The sequence below is a fragment of the Pieris rapae genome, chromosome 15 (assembly GCF_905147795.1).
Source record: "Pieris rapae chromosome 15, ilPieRapa1.1, whole genome shotgun sequence".
In the NCBI taxonomy this organism is placed as follows: Eukaryota; Metazoa; Arthropoda; class Insecta; order Lepidoptera; family Pieridae; genus Pieris; species Pieris rapae.
The window spans coordinates 1835780-1857143 of NC_059523.1; the positions used below are offsets into that span (position 1 = coordinate 1835780).

Below are 21364 nucleotides of genomic sequence, written 5' to 3' on the forward strand. Positions count from 1 at the left end.
ATGCTATGCTTTACCATGGCTGTTCGCGAGTGTCACGTTTTTTTTTTATAAACAATTGTTCAAATGGGTAGGAGGGTCATCTGATATAAGTTATATATTAATTATATACAAATAATAAATTAAATTAACCAGTAATTTGGTTATTCATTTTTAGGCCCTAAAGATATATATAGGATAGGACATTTATGTGTACCATGTGAAAAAAAGTGTTTTGTTTCACTTTAAGTTATTAAAGTATTAGAAATAAAAAAATAATCACACATCATTTACAATGTTTATTAGCACCACAATAATTCGTTATAAACAATATTTTAGCAGCTAGCGAATAATAAAATAATTTTAAGTGGTAACATTTGATATAATTCAGTGGAAGTAATTTCTTTAATAAATCTTGTCATGATTTTTATGACTAGCTATGTACAAATTATACAAATAAAACTCATACATTATATACTCAATTTAAAGGAATGTTTTAAACAACGTTGCCAGTGTTAAAATATGGAAGTGGTGGGAAAGGTATAGGTGACACCTAGATGGCGTTATTTACAAAATATATTTTATTATAGGATCGCTATTTTATTCTGCTACATGCAGGATCTTCCATTTCCCATGTTGTGGAATAACTTTTCACCGTATCATTAAATGTACTTATTCTTAGTTTAAAAAATTACCATACACAATTTAATATCTACAAATAAAATCCTATATATTAATTCCTACTTATCCTTTGGATATTTGTGTCTCCCACAGATAATATATTATATCACCAATATAGACTAACATCAAATTTAATGTCCATTTTAATCTGTCAAAACTACTGTAAACAGTTTAAACATCTAAAAAACGTAGAAAACATTAAGAACCTTTAAATTATAAAAAAAAATCTACTCATTGCAGGACCTAGTCATTTAAGAAGTCTGTTAATAATAAAAGTTTATAAATATTTTCGTTAAATGAAAAAAAAATCAGGGATTTTATCAAAATCGTTAAAATGCTGATATATTTTTTTGGCATGTCTCTGTATATTTTCGGGATGTCAAATGATTATTTTTACTTGTAATAAAAATACTATCACTTGAACAATAGGTAATTATTACAGACCAAAACAAGGACAAACCATTTGACGCTAACTATAGAAGATCATTTATTAAAATAATTTCGTCAACATCGTCCATAGACAGTAGAACACGAAGGCGTAGAAACAGATCCGCACTACCTGATGGAGGTAGTATAGTCTGTAATAAGAAAATAGTTTTTTTAACTTTTATTTAACAGCTGTTGTAAAAACTTCCTTTTTCAATAGAAGTTTAAATAACCAAAAAACCACTCGGTGGAATCAGTGGTGTAGCAAAGGGGTGGGGGGGCTCCGCACCGGGTGTCACCGTTTTGGGGTGACATCCACCCGGTCTCTCAACTTTAAGAACAATGTATAAACAAAAAAAAATCGCTAGCCATATTCTTTATCAGGGATTCCTCTACTAGTACAAGCTCAGCTGTATGTAGAATTCGGGGATTCCCGCAAAAGAACCTGACGCTGTTGTGGGGGCTTCCCCGTCCCATACTGCTACTCATACAAAATTTATTGCTTTTTACTTTCGATCATCATCAACTTCCAACCGGGTGCCACTCAAGCTACGCCACTGGGTGGAATATCTAGAAGAGACAACTTCCAGCCACGCCTTATAACCCATTTAAAGTGTTAGCTATTTATTATTATAAAGTTATTGTTAGTTCAATACTAGATTCGGTTAGAGTTGAATGAAGTTCACATTGGAAAATCCGGAATGAGTTTAAAAAACAAATAAGGTCTGCTATTGCCCATTTGAATACCTTTTCCACTTAATCCTGGCCTGAGGCAAGGTCTCGTCGCCCTCTTTGAAGAGGTACCTCCTGATACCCGCCAAGTACTCGTCGAAGTACTCCTCCCAGTCTACTTGCTTCATGCTGAATGGAAATATCTAAAATCCAACAATTCGTATAATTCAGCATTAATATAAAAGTTATTCGTTCATTTACGTGAGAGCTTATGAATAATATAAAATGTAATATTAATTTAGGATGTATTTATATAAAACCTTTTTTTTAATATCAAATCATTGATTTACCAAATTTTCGTTTTTTTTAACGAAAAAAAATGTATTACATTATTTACATACAATTTTGGCAATTTATCGTCAAATAAATTCCCGTTAACAATTTTTAATGGCCGCATATCTTTATGATTGAAATAATATATGCCATATATTTCTTTTTATCAATCCAAACACAAAATTACCTCTGAAATATACGACCAAGAGGAAGCATATAATTGTGTTTTGTGTTATTTTAAAACATAGTTTATTTTTCTGCGCACAGCTGTAATTACAAATAAAGACTAAACTATTTTTTTTTTAAAAGAGAACCGCGAGTTTTTTACGCCGGCTTTTTCTTTCGGCCTACACCCTCTGTCTTCTTTGCCGATGAGTAAGGATGCCTACAGGTTCAAGTTTAATGTGGAATAAGTGATACCTGTCTATCTGATGTTCCATAATCAACATATTTTATTTTATGACTAATAAGGGTATTTAACAAGGGTCCAGTAATGTTACCTGTTTATCTAAATCAGTAGTTTGATCCCAAAGTTCCCTGGTCCGACGATTGCAGAAGGAAATCTCTTTCGTTGAAAAGTAGCAAATAACTGAAGAGAATTTGTGTATCTTCTTATAAACCTTGAGCATTCTGTAAAAATCATTTGTATACATCTCTGAAACATTTTTAATTTGTCTTTGAGTGTTGTCTTAAAGTGTTCACATTTTTGAAGAAAAAAAATGAATCAATAGCGCTACAACTGTATGTGTTTCATGATCATTTGTTAATCTAATTGGCAAGTAGGTCAGCCTCCAGTGCCTGACACACGTCGTCGACTTTTTGGGTCTAAAAAAATGGCAAGGCAAGAAGGTAATCAACCTTCTTCGAAATCGACATCGAAAATCCATTGGTGCACAGTCGGGAATCGAACCTACGAACTGTGGGATGAGTCTCACGCTGAAGGTACTAGGCCCACACTGCTTTTGAAGAAAAATACTTGAGGCATAAAGTTATGCCATAAATATAAAAAAAATACTTAAGCATTAAATTTAAGTGACACCATTTTTGCGACGTTCAGCGGCTGTCAACATAATATTAGTATTATGATAATTATCTTTTTTTTTTTCAGAAGAGAAAAATGAAGGCAGTTGTATTCTTTCTTATTTAATTGGGTCAATCAACTTTTAAGTGTACATCAATGATAAATTTTATTTTTATAATTTTATTTGATTTTTTTTTATATTTTAACATTTTTCTTTAGATAATTATTTATATTTTAAGAATTTACATAGAGCAGAACGATTTATTTAAATAAAATAGTAAATTTGACTCCGAAATAGTCCCTTGGACAACTAACTAAATAGACTTCTGAACCATTTGAAATTCAGTATAATTGTGAATCGTCACTTTATTCTCACTTAATATAGGATGGATTTCAATTTGTCTTCCATAAATAACAGACGTGACTTTATTATTGAAAGGAAAAGTATTGCTCTATGCTGATTCTATCATTAAATGTCCTATGGGCAACCAAAATGTCCCACGGACAACGGTTTTGGTTGTCTAAGTGACTGGTTGTCCGAGTGACATTTATCAGTCTTTGCGCTTTCTGATAATAAATAATGATATTTTGAATTACGTCTTACGCACAGTGAAAAATATAAATAAAATATAATATATATTTCACTTTTATTTACTATGATATATCAAATAACGTTTTTGTGCTGGTTGTCCGGTAGACACACAAAAAAGCCACGCACTTTTTCAAAACGCGCGCGACCGACTGACACCGCGGCAATGATGAAATCAAAATGACGGTTGGATGAGTGTTGTCAATAAATCGACTGACTTATTGTCAAGGCACTGATCATTCCATCTATGTTTCGGTTTCGGAACTTTTTTACCGTTGTCCGGTGGAAGTCGGAATAATAAAATATAATAGGGACCAAAACGAACATGCAAAAAATTCGGTAAAATTATGAAACAAACAAAAATCTATATGCTAGCATCTTAGTGAATATTGTAATGAATAATTATGTACAAGCGTAATTAATTGCCATATAATATTTTTTTGTATAAAGTAATGTTTCATTGTAAATAGCTACTGGGGGACAAATAAAAAACGCTACATCCAGATATTTTGTCACCTGGACAACCATTAAAATTCCAGTTTAATAGTGATTTATTTAAAAAAAATTACTCGTATGTTTGCTTAATAATAAGATAAATGCGACATATGCCAAAAAACCACTTAATTTTCTTTAGAACTGCGATTATTGGTCAGGGACAAAACAAAGTACTTACAGGACAAATAAAAGTTGATTGACCCAATTACATCAATTATAGTATTATATTTCTCTACATGCGACAAAGTGTTAATAAATAAATAATAATAAATAAAATAAATCAGTGGCGCTACAACCTCTTTAGGTCTTAGCCTCAGATTTCTGAATCTGTTTCATGATCAATTTTCAAATCTAATTGGCAAGTAGGTCAGCCTCCAGTGCCTGACACACGTCGTCGACTATTTGGGTCTAAGACATGTCGGTTTCCTCACGATGTTTTCCTTCACCGTTCGAGCGAATGTTAAATGCGCACATAGAAAGAATTCCATTGGTGCACAGCCGGGGATCAAACCTACGACCTTAGGTATGAAAGTCGCACGCTGAAGCCACTAGGCTAACACTGCTCATATAAATAAATATATAAAGAAAGTATCTAATTCGACTATAATGTTCCCAGAGCCGATACTACTATTTAAAGGCCGGCAACGCACTTGCTAGCCTCCTGGCAATGTGAGTGTCCATGGGCGGAAGGGCGGTATCACCGTCAGGTGAAGCCTTCTACCAGTTTGCCTCCTGCTACAAAAAAAAACTAATAGCGATCGCGATACCCACCTCGTCTATTGATGGCGCGAGGGATGTAAAACGCAACAGGTTATTTGACAGTATGAAAAATAAAAGTATGGCAGAGAAAGAATCAAAGTAGAATAAATGCCGTGGAAATAAGATGATGGTTCCTTAAGCGTGGGTTAAAAGAGGACGTAAGGATACGAAGGTATTGGTTAGGTGGTGAAGAGAAGCGGTTGCAACCTTGGGTGCCGCTACATCCGGTGCGGAACGCACTAAAACTCGACATGTATTAGTTTTAATATTATCCAAAATTGTAAATTGCTACTTGTATGTATGTTTTACCTTTTGTATGTCATTCATTTATTTTGTACTTTATTTCAGCAGCACCATGGAAAATCAATTGGCAGAGCTAGTGGCAGAACCCTCTGGCCAATTTGATAATTTTACAAGAATGTCTTTAGTCGACTTTCAATTTTTACTGCAAAAAGTTCCATAACAACGATTCCCTTTGGTGTTACCAAAAACTCTAATTCGCGTTCGTTAGACCACATTGTGCGATACGTCCTGTCACAACCACAGTCATCGAGCAAGTGATTGAACGAGTGTGTACAGGTCGCTCTCGTTTTACTCGCGAGACCCTTTGACTCGTGCGCAAAAAACCGACAGGCGACCGAGAGAGGCGAGACCGACTGCCAGGAAGCGAGGCGAGACCGACTGCGAGGAAGCGAGGCGAGACCGACTGCGAGGAAGCGAGGCGAGACCGACTGCGAGGAAGCGAGGCGAGACCGACTGCGAGGAAGCGAGGCGAGACGAGAGCTCTACTTTACACTCTCGCCCTCGGCCTGTCTCGGAGTGTCTCGCCGAGTGTGTACAGCTACCACTATGTTTACAAACATGGTACGTCTATAGGGATGCGACGCTTTCTGGCTTAGTGAAGCGTTTTGGTGGATTCTTGTGATTATGAATGTTTAAAGCCTTAACAGAAAGATTTGTGCTTTGGCCATGAATAAGTGTCTTTTATTTTTATACAAATTTATTTTTCGACTTTTGACATACACAACTTAGCTTAGTTACCATGATTACGCCAATTGCTCGATTATTATTAGGATAAGAGTTTATGCCGGCCCAAATAGGTAACTATTAATTTAATGTACAAATTAAATTTATCCAAGAAAATCCTTGTTAGAGATGTTTTATTTTAAGATCAATAAAAAAAAACATATTATTTTTATATTTTAAAATTTTACTTACTGTGGTTTTCGACCTATACAAGACGCAAGGCCGTCAACTAACGCTGCCGGAACCAGATGCAAGAAGAATATGTATATTTGGTTCATCCACGCTGACTTGTTCAATGTTAGTGATATGTACCTGAAATATAAGAAAATTTTCATATAACACTTTACAATTGTTTAATATTTATTAAACTCGCTAACAGCTGAACTTCTTAATATAACACAACACACCCGGGGTCCGAACCTACAACCTCAGTGTGTTTTTTTGTCTCGCTAAAACTTGAAAATGTCTGGACCGATTTATCTAAATTTGATTTTGAAATACTAGTAGACGTTCGGAGAACGTTTCAAAGGTAAGAAACATGAAATGTATAAAAAAACGACAAAAACACTACTAATATTATCTTTTGCTGCCAAATGATACAAGAAGTATTATAATAACTTAAAGTAAAACACTTTAACGGATTATAGTTATGTATTATTGTATTTAAACTTATAATTATTAAAACATAATTATAAATTTAACCGACGTTTCGCGTGCTTTACAGCGTGTTAAATGTCAAAATCTATAATCTATCACAGCTGTAGAAAATGTTGTATTATCTGTATTTATTTCCTCGGTATCGATTGGACAATCCGCGAAAATGGAGGACACCGTGAGCAATTTCTGCAAAAACCCTACATCTTTTAGTCGATATATATATAATACAATAATACATAACTTCAATCCGTTAAAAAAGTGTTTTTCTTTAAATGTGTAAAAGTTATGTTAATAAAAGACAATACTATGTTAAAATAACTTACCAAACAGCATTAGAGAGAGGATGTCTGTCGATCCTTGCCATGTTCTGTCTCATGAAGTCTCCCCACGTGATTCTATTCTCTACTGAGCTCACATAGTTGAATATCGGGGGTTCAGGCGGAGGTGACCTAAATATATATATTTCATATTAGATAGGGATAGACAAAAAACTATTGGCAAGCAGGCAATTAGGCAGGTATTCAACGTAAATGAAAACTTTACTAACAAAAATCTTCTCATACAAAACTCGTAAGATAAAACTCGTAGGGTTCAGCCTGCGTTTGCAATGTAAACGGAAAAAATGTAATTATTTACGACATCACATTAGAAACCTCAAAAATAACAGTACTTCTCCACTATTTAATGGATGTTATTAGACATATAAACCTTCCTCTTGAATCACTCTATCTATTAAAAAAAACCGCATCAAAATCCGTTGCGTAGTTTCAAAGATTTAAGCATACAAAGGGATATAGGGACAGAGAAAGCGACTTTGTTTTATACTATGTAATAAATATTATAGTGATTAGCGTGCCCTATTGTTTTATCATCACCAAATAGCAATGATGCATTTGCGATTAACAGTGCCTATAGGCATGTTAGAGAAACAGATAAATAGAAGAAAAAAAACAGTAATTTAAAAATATCGATAAGGAAACACAAAAAACGGAAATACACAAATTAACACTGAACAATACTTAAAATAATAAAACGATCATTATAATGTTAAATATAAATTATGAATTAGTACCAAACCTTATCTTTAAGCTGGCAACACACTATCATTGAGAGATCAGAGAACCCTCCTGCCCGTTTGCCCCCTTTGCCCCCTTTTTAATAGTCTTCTATAAAAAAGGTGTTCCTTACCGACTCTGATAATCCGAGCTCACTTGGTATGAAGCAGTAATGAGCCCGTTCACCACAAAGTCCACAGGAACCAGGTCAGCTGTGACATCTTTGTCGCATTGCATCGTACGCAGCATTCCTGTCACTATAAAAATGAACCTTCAAATGGCTGTTAAGAGCTTCAAACAATATATATTTTATTAACTACCGGCGAGCGTACTCAAAAACAAAAGCATCTATCTAAAATGTATGACAATTGATGTAAACATAAGTATTACAAATATTGAAATTAAAAATAAAATTACCAGAATTTATATGTAAAAAAAAGGTTTTTTTAGGTTTTAGAAAGGCATCCAACAATGTTGTCTCTAAAACCGATCAGCTTGCTACGGATTATATTTAGCTCCGGATAAGCTGAGTCTAATCTCTCTCTTTTGAGTCTTTAGCTCATATCGAGCAACGAAACTTTTTTTTTTTTAATATAATTAACAAGTCCATAGGCACACAAACATACAATAAAAACAAAAATAAACAAAACTAAAATAATTACAGATAAAAACACAACAGCATTAAATTTGTTCCACAGTAGTGGTTATAAAATTAAATAAACAGCAACGAATCTTTTGTCTTCTGTGTTACCAACCACGAGAGAAACTTTCTCTAACACTCAAACACAATAACCTTTTCTCAATCCATCTTCATCTTAATACAAATATTTAAAAAAATGTGCCTATAACCAACCAACGGATTGTAATAGCCATCTGTCGATACAAGCAATCCATGGTAGGTCGCTTCAGTGTATGTTGACAGACTTTTGTATGAAAATGACAGTTCCAATATCCTCTTAAGATTTTAACTTACACCAGTTTTTAAAATAATCAAAAAGCTATTTGATACGACAAGTAACTTTTTGTGGATATGTCCATTTTTTTTTGTTTTTTTTTTTACTGTTTAGTTGCCCTAATAAATAAATAATCCTTTTATTTATTTAGCTTTTGGTCGTCGACACCAATGGCTCCAGGCGGCAGGTCTTTACGAGAGCCTTTGTCTTTTGTGAAAAGTATGTGATGCGAAAGTAGTTCTGTTTGTTTGGTTCAGATGTTTGTCATGTTTTTTTTTTTTTTGAAAAATACATTTGGAAAATAATGTTACGAATTTTTCAATTAGGTTTTCAGTGAATGCATTAGTTAATTCACTTTTTTTAATTAAACGTTATGTAATTATGTCATTTATAACCTTAATAAGTAATTAAACATCAAATTCAGTTTTAAATTTAAAAAAATGTAATTAAAAAGAGAAGTGTTGGCCACTAGCTCCAGCGTGCGACTCTCATACCTGAGGTCGTAGGTTCGATGCCCGGCTGTGCACGAATGGAGTTTCTTTCTATGTGCGCATTTAACATTTGCTCGAACGGTGAAGAAAAACATTGTGAGGAAACCGACATGTCTTAGACCCAAAAAGTCGACGGCGTGTGTCAGGTACTAGAGACTGATCACCTACTTGCCTATTAGATTTAAAAAATGATCATGAAACAGATTCAGTAATCTGAGGCCAAGGCCAGACCAAAAGTGGTTGTAGTGCCACTGATTTTTTTAAATTAAAAATCTCAATATTTAAATTTGCGCGAGGCCCCAGCAAGAGTGAGGCCCCAATCGATTGCAAACCATTAATATCATTTCTAAAAGATAATTGCGTCAAACTAATTATCGAATTGTACAAATCCTTTTAAAGTATATATTTGTGTATATATTTCAACTCACCACTACCGACAGCGACACCGGTCGGCCCATACATATTGTCCAACCAGCATTTGAGTGGTTCCTTCGCTGTTGATGTTACTGAAAAAAAAATTATATATATGTTATATAGTATTTATACGTATATGTTTTTTATAAATTACTCCCATTTTACATTACATTATTACGATAAATCTAATACATAAAATTCTCGTATCGCGGTGTTTTTGGTTAAACTCCTCCGAAACGGCTTGACCGATTCTCATGAAATTTTGTGTGCATATTGGGTAGGTCTGAGAATCGGACAATATTTTTCATCCCCCTAAATGTTAAGCGTAATCCACCCCTAAATTTTTCTTTTCAATATTAGATAAAAAAAATTATGATAAAGCATTAAAAAATAAATACAACCTCTAATTTTCACCCCTCTACGATCAACCCCTATTTTTTATTATGAATGACATACATGGCAAAGCTTTTACCAGATCCGCTAGTATTTTATGTAATTAAACAATACTATATATAGAAAATATACAAAATAAAGAAAACAGTATTAAGGAAAATAACTAAGGTTATAATAACAATCAAGAAGCTAAAGTGGAAATGGGTGGGACACATCGCAAGAGGTACAGAAAAGTGGAGCAAAAAACTGCTTAACTGGTGCCCCCAAGGTACAGCAAACGCAAAAGAGGGGGACAACTGAATAGGTGGATTGACATTAAAGAAACAGCAGGTGGTACATGGCATAGAGTGGCACAGTGCAGAGAGGAATGGCGGGATTTGGAGGAGGCCACCAGAATTGGATTAAAATGGAAATTTGTTTAAATGTATATAAAATATATCATATAAAATGTATCTGAATAAAGACTATTATTATTATTATTACTACTATTATTATTATTATTATTATTACCTATAGCGGGCCTGAATATTCCAAGCGGCACTCCTGCGCAGGATTTTCGCAGCTCCTTCTCGGTGAGTGCCTTCGTGAATGTGTACGTGTTCGGCCATTTTCCGAGGATTCTGAAAATTTTAATATAGTACAAAACTTTCTTATGTCGGGTCAGATATTGAGAGATACGCCCATGGGCACTTATTGCTCATGGCTCAAATTAATTGTCTTTAAGAATTCGTATTATTTATCCTTAAGTCAAAAAAACGTTTAATTAATTTATATAAAAATAGTTTAGTACTTAAATGACGTAATTTTTTGTATAAAACAGGATTCAAACGGGCAGGTTTTAGGTAAAGTTTTTTAACCAAAAAGAATACATTATTTTTCTACTCTTGCTACACCTATTGGAAAGATTTATATTCAATAATCTTTGAAAATGTATAATTTGTATATTTACTTACTGTGGCAATGCGTCGTTGATTTGGTTGTCTGTCAGCTTGTCTATCATCTGCTGAAGGTGTAAGCAGTCGGCCTCGATTGGGTAAAATTTTTCTTCTATACTTGAAAGGTGAGAGTTTGAATACGCTGTGGATATGTGCATGAAGACCTGAAAGTAACATTTTCAGAAGATATAAAATTATCTGAATTATACTTGACGCTGGCTAATGCACAAACCGTGCCAGAGCCAAAAGAGAAAAAAAAAATATCTGCCCATGAAATGAAAATGGTAATGGATCACAACACATACACTGATTGTACCTATTTACTTACATCATACTATCTTATAATATCAAAACGTATACATTATTTATAAAAGTACCTATGAAGTAAAAAAAATATAAAATTGTGTAAGTTGTAGGATGTTGGTAGAAATTTTGTGTGCGTATTGGGTAGGTCTGAGAATCGAACAACATCTATTTTTCATCCCCCTAAATGTTAAGGGTAACCCCTAAGTTTATTTATTTATTTTTTTAGATAAAATTTTTCGTTTTTATTTTTTTACGATACACAATACAAAAATACATGCAACCCTACATTTTCACCCCTCTACAATCATCCCTTATGTTTTTTTTTGTTAATTATAAACTTTAATTTTTTGGTACAAAAACATGGCAAAACAACGTTTGCCGGGTCAGCTAGTATAAATGTATAAATTAACGTGTGTTTTTACTTTAAGTTTTTAACACTAAACTTCAATACAGTTAGAAATTTACAGGAAATCAATATCAGGTAAGTAGGCGGTCTACCCAACACCGAAAAACATGGCAAGGTGTCTACGATACAAAAAAGTTTGGGGAACTCTGCTTTAGATCATTCTTTTTTTTTTTTGCGAAAGTGACGGAAGAAAATTCACACTCAATTTGTTTTTAACATTCATTAATAAAATATAAATTTATGTTTTAATAATCGATTAATAGGTTAATTTTGTTTCTCAAGAGAGAAGACAACAACCCTTGGTTTCACGAAAAGTATACCTTCAGGTCTTTCATTTCCCTGGCCAGTTGAAGTAAATACAACGGCGCCTGCACATTTGTGACCAACGCAGCGCGGAGATGCTCATCAAACTTGACCGTCGCTGCGGAATGGAAGATGACGTGAACCTGGAAGTATGAGATGTTTTTTAAAAAGATTCCTATTTCCATGTTCTAGAATGTTAATCTAAATAATATCCTATTTCAAATGATGTGAAAAAAAAATATCTTTTTTTTTAAAATTCTTTTTCATCCATCTACAATCAGCCTCTTGGCTTTTATCAGATTTTAACTAATGAGACTTTATCTTATGAGAAGCTGTAATATGATATATTCCTAAGAAACAGCCTTATGGGCGTGTCATTAGTTCGAAACAGCATGACTTTCTCATCATGTCCTTTTGAATTATTTTGATGTTCAATTAATATCACGAAATTATTATTCTAATAGTTTTCTCTTGTTACTGGTAAGAGATACATAAATAAAAATCTAAGAGCTAAAACCACATTCGTTTATTGTTCATTATGTTCATCATAAGGACATAGCGTAATATTCAATTAAAGAGCATAAACATGTGTTCGGATCAGCGATGTAACTGCTTTATTATCAACAAATATTTTATCATTAAATAACAGATCGCAGACGGGTTAAGGTTTCTCATACACAACATTTTTGACGTAAGGAATCGCACTCTTAGGTCCATATTCTAATACGTGATAATTCAGAGTAAATAGACAGCTCTTGAAACTAGTTTTAGAGCCAAGCACAGTACTTTAAAATATTATTAAAAGAGATTTCAGTCGTTTCTGTATACTTATGAACCTGATGAAAGCGTAAATGTTTTTGGTACACACAAACTGCAGTATCTCATTTTCCATGAGACGAAACTCAAACTCATTATAACTTTATTCGTATAATAAGTACACTTATGAATGTCAACAGAAAATATGTTAAATTTATCAAATTTACATTTACTACCAGTTCGCAAGTAGGCGTAAAGCGGGTAAGAGACAGCAAAAAAAAATTAAGAATATTCTATATTTATAGATCATTGTTTTGATAGTAATGTACCTGTTTTGTATTTTTTGCTTTACTAAATACTGACTAATTCGATATATTCAAAAAAGATTTTCTTTAGATTTTACTTTCTTTTATATTAGTTATAGTAACGTGTTATTTTGAGTTTTTTTTTGTTAATTTATTGTACTCCACTATCTGTTGGTGTTTCTTTTTCTTTGTTTCACATCACAGTCTTAAAGCCCGGCAACGCACTCGCGAGCCCTCTAGCATCGAGAGTGTCCATGGGCGGCGGTATCATTTAACATCAGGTGAGCCTCCTGCCCGTTTGCCCCCTGTTCTATAAAAAAAAGAAAAAAAAAAGGGTTGCCTGGAAGAAATCGCTTGTAAGCGATAAGGCCGCCCGTTGCCTTATAACTTTTGTAACCTGTTTTTTTTTATTTTTCTTGTGTATGTTTTTGAATAAGGTAATAAAGTATAGAAATAAATTAATATTTTACGATATAAATGTAAGTAAAATATTTATTGTAAGTTTGTACCTTTTCAACTATAGTCTGCCTATGATGTATGCTCAACCCCAAGCCTGGTGCTTCGCAGTCAGCCGGGATGACCACGACTTTATGTCTAAACTTCGGAACCTCCTCCTTTAGGCGTTTGAACATCTGAAAATAAAGAAATAGATATTTTGAAGTTACCACATTTTCTACATTATTTAATTCATAGGTGGTTCCATTGATATCTTCGTACTCGACCTCTTGCTGAACTGTGAAATAACTTGAGAAGATCCAACTTAAAGATTGTCAAGTTCTCTTAGAAACAAAAACAAATAATATAACCTTGGCTCATGATAATTAAAAAAAAAACTTAAATAAATATAAATAAATTAGTCTCTGTGAAAACTTACGAAAATCCAATCATCATCATACATTTCCTCGCATGTATTGCTATACTTGAAATTCTTTTAGTATTTTCAGTATGTACTTAATAATATAACAGATGTTTTAGTCGAATAACTACTTAATAACATAAATTTTAACGATATACTTTTAGCCTCGACTCATTGTTATGTATTTATGTTTAATAGGTCTTCCAACAGACTGGCTCATATATTGCTTCTAATAATGAGACAACAATAACTTACAAAACACATCGTTGACTAAAGAAAATATGGCGATGTATAAGTTCCCTTTAGCTGTCTACTAAACGCACTGAAAAGTATTATATTTTTCTTTTAAAATAATGTTATCTTAATTAAGTCATGGTTTTTAAAAAATACATTTATATTATGTATACATGTATACATGTGGTTCTGCTGTATTCTGTCTTTAGGTAACAGGAATGTTCGCCATCGTTCCTCCAGATGTTACAAATATGATTAACTGATACTTAATTTGAGAAGAAAACTGATGATTAATAGTAAATATAAAAAGTTAATTTAAATTACTAAATATCTCAATTTAATTTTATAAAAATATGCTATAGCATAGTAAAAAAAAGATATACTGTTTTTTACTTCCTCAAACCATTTTTCACATTTTCGGCAAGTTTGGGTTTACCGCCTAATTTTGCGTTTGTTGAAATTCTTTTCTTAAAAAAATATTGTTTGATTTCATATAAGTAAATATTTTAAAAAAAATTATCCCCTATCAATTGATAAATAAATCATTGGTTTTATGATCAGTTCGTTCGTTTCTTTCTATCCATTTTTAATTAATATAGGTTTAGAATATTGTAAATACTGTATTTATACAGAAGTAACTTTTAAATACATTATCGTTTATAACATACTAATACTATTTTAATAAATCGCGATAAATTATGCTACGAGGTAAAACCGAATGCTAGCTTATTTTATTTTACAATACAAATATTAAGTCTTCCACGATATTGCACTTCGTATGTTTATGTTTAACAAATACTTAAGTTAACATGGGTCTAGGCGATCTTCTGTACTTAAGTATACGTAAAACACGATTAAATATTGATATAGTAAATAGAGAGTGAAAAAGTATCTCTCTAACTCCTCTAGGTTAGAAAAGCTACGACTTCAAGTCAAGATTTTGCGTAACAAACAATTTAGAGCAAACGGGCTGAAGGCTCGTGTGATATTAAATCATACCACCGCCCATGGACACTGAATGCCAGGTGGCTTGCCAATGCCTTGCCGACTCCCTTAAACACTCTCCATGATAAAATGTTTGGTACATTTGGTTTGATTTTATTAGGAATTTGAATTTGTTCATTAATAATTATAGCAAGAGAAAAAAGTTTATATAAGGAAAAATATTAAATATTTTTAATAATTATATTATGTTTTACTTTTAGTTCTTTGAATATTTTATTTATTTTTTTAAGGGAGTTAAATTCCTATTTTAATTTAAGACGGTTTTAGAATTTATTATATCAGAAAAGATTCATCTCAAATACTGTATACCATATCAATATCTTACACAGTCTCAATATCTTAACTAATTACGAGTCGTTTGATATATCTGTCGCATTTCGGAAATCAGAAGTTTTGTCTAAACGCGTCATTAAAATCAGCAGCGAAGTTATTTGTTTAAAATGACTCACACATATCCGCAAATAAGAAATACATTGTCTGTGATTAATAAGGAAACAAATGATTATTGAAGTGTGATTGATGTCAACAAAAAACAGTTTAAATAATGTTCTAATAATTGCTTCGATATGTCTTGTGACACGTGCATTCTTTTGGTTAGAAACATGTTTTTCCTTCTTTTCTCTATTGCTTGTATGTTTAATAACATATTAGGTAATCGTTTGAGATGTTAAACATTCCGGTGCATACCCCTTTATAAATGGTATTAATTTGTAAACCTAGGTGGAAATGGTTTTTGATGCCCCAATACGTGCGAGTTATATCAACCTAAGGAGGTGAGAGGATAATGTGAAGGTAGCAATAGTCATGAGGTCTATTGGTAGAATGCTGATTGCAAGTTTCCAGTTGTCATGGCGTTCCATGTTCTATGCGGAACTGTATGGTAACTTGATAAAAAGTATTCATTAGTGAAAATGCTTTTTAGTGGGTCTGTTTTTATTCTCTCTCTCTCTGGACTTTGTTCTATTACTGTTACATACCTATGTACAAATATATAATAAGTATACAAATACCTATTTGTAATGAAATGAATTTTGTAATGAATATACAGTTCAAACAATTACCAATTAAATCACTGTTTACTTTTGGATGTTCAATGAACTTTATTCCTTATTACAAAAACAATTTATTTACTTGCGAAACATAATATGTATATACAAGAGAGATACACGTCGCCATTAGCAGTTCCAATTTTAGTCTACTATGGTTTCTCTAACACGCATCCGCAACCAATTGATTTTGTCATGGCTCTATGATTGTCCTATGAAGCAGGACCAGCATATTTCCAAGCATTCTTATCTTGATCAATCCTCTAATTTTAAATAAACTACAAACATTTTAATAATTTACTGTCTAAAGCGATGTAATATAAAGTTCCTAAAGGGTTTTCCTCAAACATCAGCTCCTAAGAAAATACTTAGTGTAAATACTATATTTATTTATAAAGGATGGAGGTTGTTTATTTTGGTCTGTTTGTTTTACTTCTGTCAATATTGAGATCTGCCAACAGATTATTTGCGCACTTTTACCTCGTCTACAAGGCTATACTTATCACTACTACTACATGCTTGTTGTTACTAATACAGCTTGCGACCTCCATCCAGGTCGTAGGTTCGATCCCCGGTTGTGCACCGATGGATTTTATTTTTACTTTAACATTGTGAAGGAAATCATCGTGAGGAAGGCTTGCCTTAGACCCAAAAAGTCGACGGCGTGTTACAGAAGACTTGCCTATTAGATTGGCAAATGATCTCAAAACAGATACAGAAATCTGAACCACGGTTTTTTTTTTAATTTTTATATTATATACTGTGGTAAAAAGAGACAATCTATTTTGGTAATTTTATAAGACTGAGCGGCTAACTACTGCTGCGGCTGTCACGCATCCCGCCTAGTTGCACAATACCGAGTCCCACATAATACTGCCACACTAAACAGTCGCGAAATGGAATACGCAACGCATTTCTCCAGTAAAAAAAAGTTTTATCACACTGATTTACAGACAGATATTGACAAACAAGGAGTGAATCATAAAAATGTATTGCCATAAATTGTCTGATGGAACGTGGAAGTCCTTATTTAAACGTTAGTCCTGATTTAAACGCAATTAATTGTATTGGTTAAATAGTACATAATAATGATTGATTCTTGCCGTTATATAGACGATTTAAATGCAAAATTGGGTATGCACCATGCCCCACTAAATAATCTTTACACAAACAAAAAATATTTATGGTTATATAGGAACGAAAAGTATATTGTTGAAGTAGCAAGTAGACTATCAATGCAAATAGTGTTAATAATTTATTATATATAAGAAAGCTTACCGGATCATCGAAAATTTCTTCAATTCTTGTATATATGTCTTTTCCCCTCTTCTGCCGCACCAAAAGGTAGAGATTTTCAACCCCCGGACAACTTCGAAGCAGCTTTTCCACCAGAACTTTTCCGAGAAAACCTTTGCAATGATAAATTAACGTGAATTAGTTTCATTCTTTACGTTGATTAGCAATTTTCTTATTTATTTTTAAATAATTTATTTAATCTGAATGTACCACTTTCTATGCAAGTAAACGAATTATTTATAATGAATTATAATATATGTATATGAATTATACCTGTAGCACCAGTAATGAGCACATTCTTGCCATCATAAAACTTCTGAATTTCAGACATACGGAGTGTCTCGTTCATATTTTGATCAACATTATCTCTAGAACATTCGATGCAGTATTTTTTATTTGTATCAACATCTTTAGAATTTTTGCACACGCCATTCTGATTTCTAAAGTTTTCCCGCGCAATTCCTTCGGGGATTGTCGACGCCATATTGCTTGTCTATTCCGATGTCATGTCTGTGGACAAAAATTATAAATATCATTATTGCGAACTGTATTTTACAAAAATCAGTTTTAATTACAAATACATAATTTAATTTCAAAAAGACGTTGGTGTGGTTAAAGAAAAACTGGACACATTTTTGTCCACCAGAACGTCGAAAAGTTGAAATAATTAACATATTCAAAGTTATTTAAGACTATTTTATAATACAGTCTGTAGTCCGACAACAAAACAATTACTCTATATATTTTCTAACAAGTCAATCCAAAAAAAAACTTAAACTATATGAAGTAATAACCATTATAGCTACTGTATGGGTGAAATTAAAAAACTAAGCGCCAACTATTCTTTCCGATTTTAGAATTCAATAGATAAGAATAAATTGAAAACACGAATTCTTTGTGGCGTGAATCAATTTCGATTATTAATATTTGTTTCTTACAATAACAAAATCTTACGTGTCAATATTAATTCTTCATTATTGAAAACATTTAATTTAAAAATTATCCATAAGCATTTATTTATCGGGCGATAAATTCTCCGTAAAATGATATTTCATAATAAACGATAAAAATAAGGATTTAAATCAATTATTAATCAGTAGTTACTATTCTAGATTACTTTTGCTAATATATTTAGGTAGTAAAGGCTTAGTTATATTCCATTAAGAAATAAAATCTATTTAGAACCTCCCGCAAATTGTAGAAATGTGTTCCTGTGGCATAACAATTACAACTAACGCAGTGTTGTGTAGATTTTGGGCGATGATTCGGAATGCAGGACGCATTTTAAGCTTATGTTTAAATATATTAAAGTACAACTTGCATTTTAGATAAAAAAAATACACACAAGCATTAAATTTAGCTTCAAATTTATGGCCTACATGACACTAATCATGTTCATATCTATTTAAAATCAAAACCGAATTCGATCGCAAAAATACGCCCGAGAAGTTTTTTTGGTAGATGACTCTAATTACAGCGTACGTTGGCGTGATAAATTTTACTTTTTATGATGTTTTTATTTTTATTTTTTTTTTTCATGTCACTTCTTTAAGTTATTGTAGTAACAACACTGATATTCCCGATAACCAAAACAATCAAACAGATCCTATAAAAATCCAAATGCAAAGAAGGGATACTTACAAAATAAATGAATGTCACTCGCGTGCTTGCACTCGTAATAATGTATGATAAATGACGATCTGCTGCATCGTCTTTTAGGTAAACTGGTCATCTTCAGGGCTAACTATATACCTTTATACATATCTGTTATATAGCTGTTAAGCATATCTTATGAGACGCCATTATGTATTTTAATGTTATTTCGCGATTTTTTACTATTTCCCCAGCCCATTTTTGTGTCTTTCTAAAACTCTTATGTATATGAATAAATAGATAATTTTTAATATTAAACTGTTCAATAAAGAAACTTGAATGATAGGTTTTATGAAGTTACTAGGGACTTGCTAACGAAACACATTAGGTATTATTTCAGAATACTGAAAAACTGAAATCAAATATCAAATAATTTTAATATATTTTTTAACAGCCCCTTGCAGTATCAGATCCGTCTGCAGGATTAGTGCGCTCATCGGCTATTTGCCAAAAGCCTTTTTTTGGGTGGGCATGTGGCGTACCTATGCCTTATATCATATTAATGAAATATTAGTATAAATTCACATGTATTGTATTAGAGCATGGAGTATTAAATGTATCTTCGAACTGTAAACATCGTTCTTATTTAGTCCCTTACAATGTATATTTATAATTAGGAGAATGTATATCTACCAAGTTGCCTATCAAATTTTGGCCGCTACTTATTGTTAAAAATTATTTTGAATTTATTTTTGGGAAAACATTACGTTAAATAAAATATAGTTTTATTTAAATAAAATATCGTCAACATGTCGGAAATTTATATAAAGATAAAATCACGGGTCATGATCACCTGGCCACACTTCTTCACAGCCAGGTGTAAACAGGTGTAATTTCGATACATTTATACGTTCATAACGAATTACATACAAATTTGGTTCTTAGCATTTAACCGATGAGCGCACTAATCTTGCAGCCAGATCTTAAACCAACCTTAAACCAACCTAGAGGCCTCAATATTGGCTTCAAGCGTGCGACAACGGTTTACTTTTTGTTTACGCTTCTAATAACTTATTTTTTTGTATATATGTATCTGTTTTGTTTGCCAATAAGTAAATAAATAATAATTAACCAAAATATATTTATGTTGGGTTACATATCCGGTGGTTATAACTGAAATATCACAAATTATACTTGCTTGTCATTTATATTTTATTTATTGAGAGATAATCAAACCAAGTGTACAACAAAATCCTTCGGGATTTTTAATCGTTATTAAGGGGAATTGGATGTTGATCCTTGGGGGTAAGCGCCCGGTACCGTACAATCCTACCAAAGGCCGAGAATAAATTTAAAACTAACCCTCGTACCGGGAATCGAACCCGGTACCCCTTACCATAGCAGGCTCTATAAGGCTCTTAAATCCATACATAACAGACTATGACCTGATTTAACCTTACTCCTTGTTTTAAGTACAACTTTTAACCCTGACACGACAGTAATATGCGATCAATAATTCATGAAGCAATAAAATTTCGGCAAATTTGGTGTGATGAATTGTTATAAAACTCGTTTCATTTCCGAGTTAAAACATCAGGAATTTGCGTACTTGGTATACTTAACGATAACGGTTCTTGCAAAAAAAACATAGGAAATGCGTAAAAAGTGTTATATTAAAATTAATTGTTCATTTATACAAGGTTCGAAGGATCCTATGAGGAAAGTCTTAGGAATGTGAACTTGACAGTAGACAATAAAAACTGAGATCAGATTTCTTTATCAGACGCCGTCGGCGTTTTTGGGTCTATGGCGAGTGTCAATGTCATAGATTTATTAACATGAAAAAAAAAATACTTTTTCGTGCTACTGGGATTGCTAAAATAAAACGTTTATTATGGAACATAAGATAGACAGGTATCACTTATTAAATGCCATTAAATTTGAACCTGTAGGCATCCCTACTCATCGGCAAAGAAGACAGCGTAAAAAACTCTCGGTATCCTTTTAAAAAAGCATATCATTAAACCATACTTAAAACAAATATAGCAAATTATTAAAAAATAAAGAAAAAATGGTTCGAACGAAAATGTTCCTTACGAACTCTGCCTTAACAATGAGTTCTCGAGAAAATCTGCAGAGCAATTAACGCTAATTTAAATTAATAATATGTAAACATTTTCAAAATGTTTAAATATTATTAATTCTTATACTTATGTATAATTACAATTACGTATAGTGAATGAACTTTTTAACGTCGTTTTTATAAATCAAAATCATGACGACGTATTTTGTTCATATGCGTATATATTAAAATTATATATATATTACATATATATATTCAAATTAATTCCAGTTCGTGTCTCGCTGAAACTCGAGAATAGC

The 21364-nt window shown here is 32.4% G+C and overlaps 1 protein-coding gene across 3 annotated transcripts in view; it reads right to left on the reverse strand.

The window, feature by feature from the left end:
- Positions 1-260: 260 nt before the first annotated feature.
- LOC110997059 (fatty acyl-CoA reductase wat) overlaps positions 261-21364 on the reverse strand; it is a 38367-nt gene continuing 17263 nt past the window's right edge. For 2 of the 3 annotated variants that reach the window (XM_045631269.1, XM_022265063.2), the window contains 13 exons: positions 17663-17899; positions 17372-17502; positions 13462-13584; positions 11909-12034; positions 10895-11040; positions 10452-10561; positions 9563-9640; positions 7824-7947; positions 6959-7084; positions 6171-6290; positions 2589-2718; positions 1831-1958; positions 261-1235 (listed from right to left, as the gene is read on the reverse strand). In XM_045631269.1, coding sequence (XP_045487225.1) covers positions 1148-1235; positions 1831-1958; positions 2589-2718; positions 6171-6290; positions 6959-7084; positions 7824-7947; positions 9563-9640; positions 10452-10561; positions 10895-11040; positions 11909-12034; positions 13462-13584; positions 17372-17502; positions 17663-17873 — 1641 coding nt within the window. In that variant the 5' untranslated portion in view covers positions 17874-17899 and the 3' untranslated portion in view covers positions 261-1147. Of the gene's footprint in view, positions 1236-1830; positions 1959-2588; positions 2719-6170; positions 6291-6958; positions 7085-7823; positions 7948-9562; positions 9641-10451; positions 10562-10894; positions 11041-11908; positions 12035-13461; positions 13585-17371; positions 17503-17662; positions 17900-19030; positions 19129-21364 lie in introns of those variants that run through there. The other variant, XM_045631268.1, reaches the window with a different exon arrangement.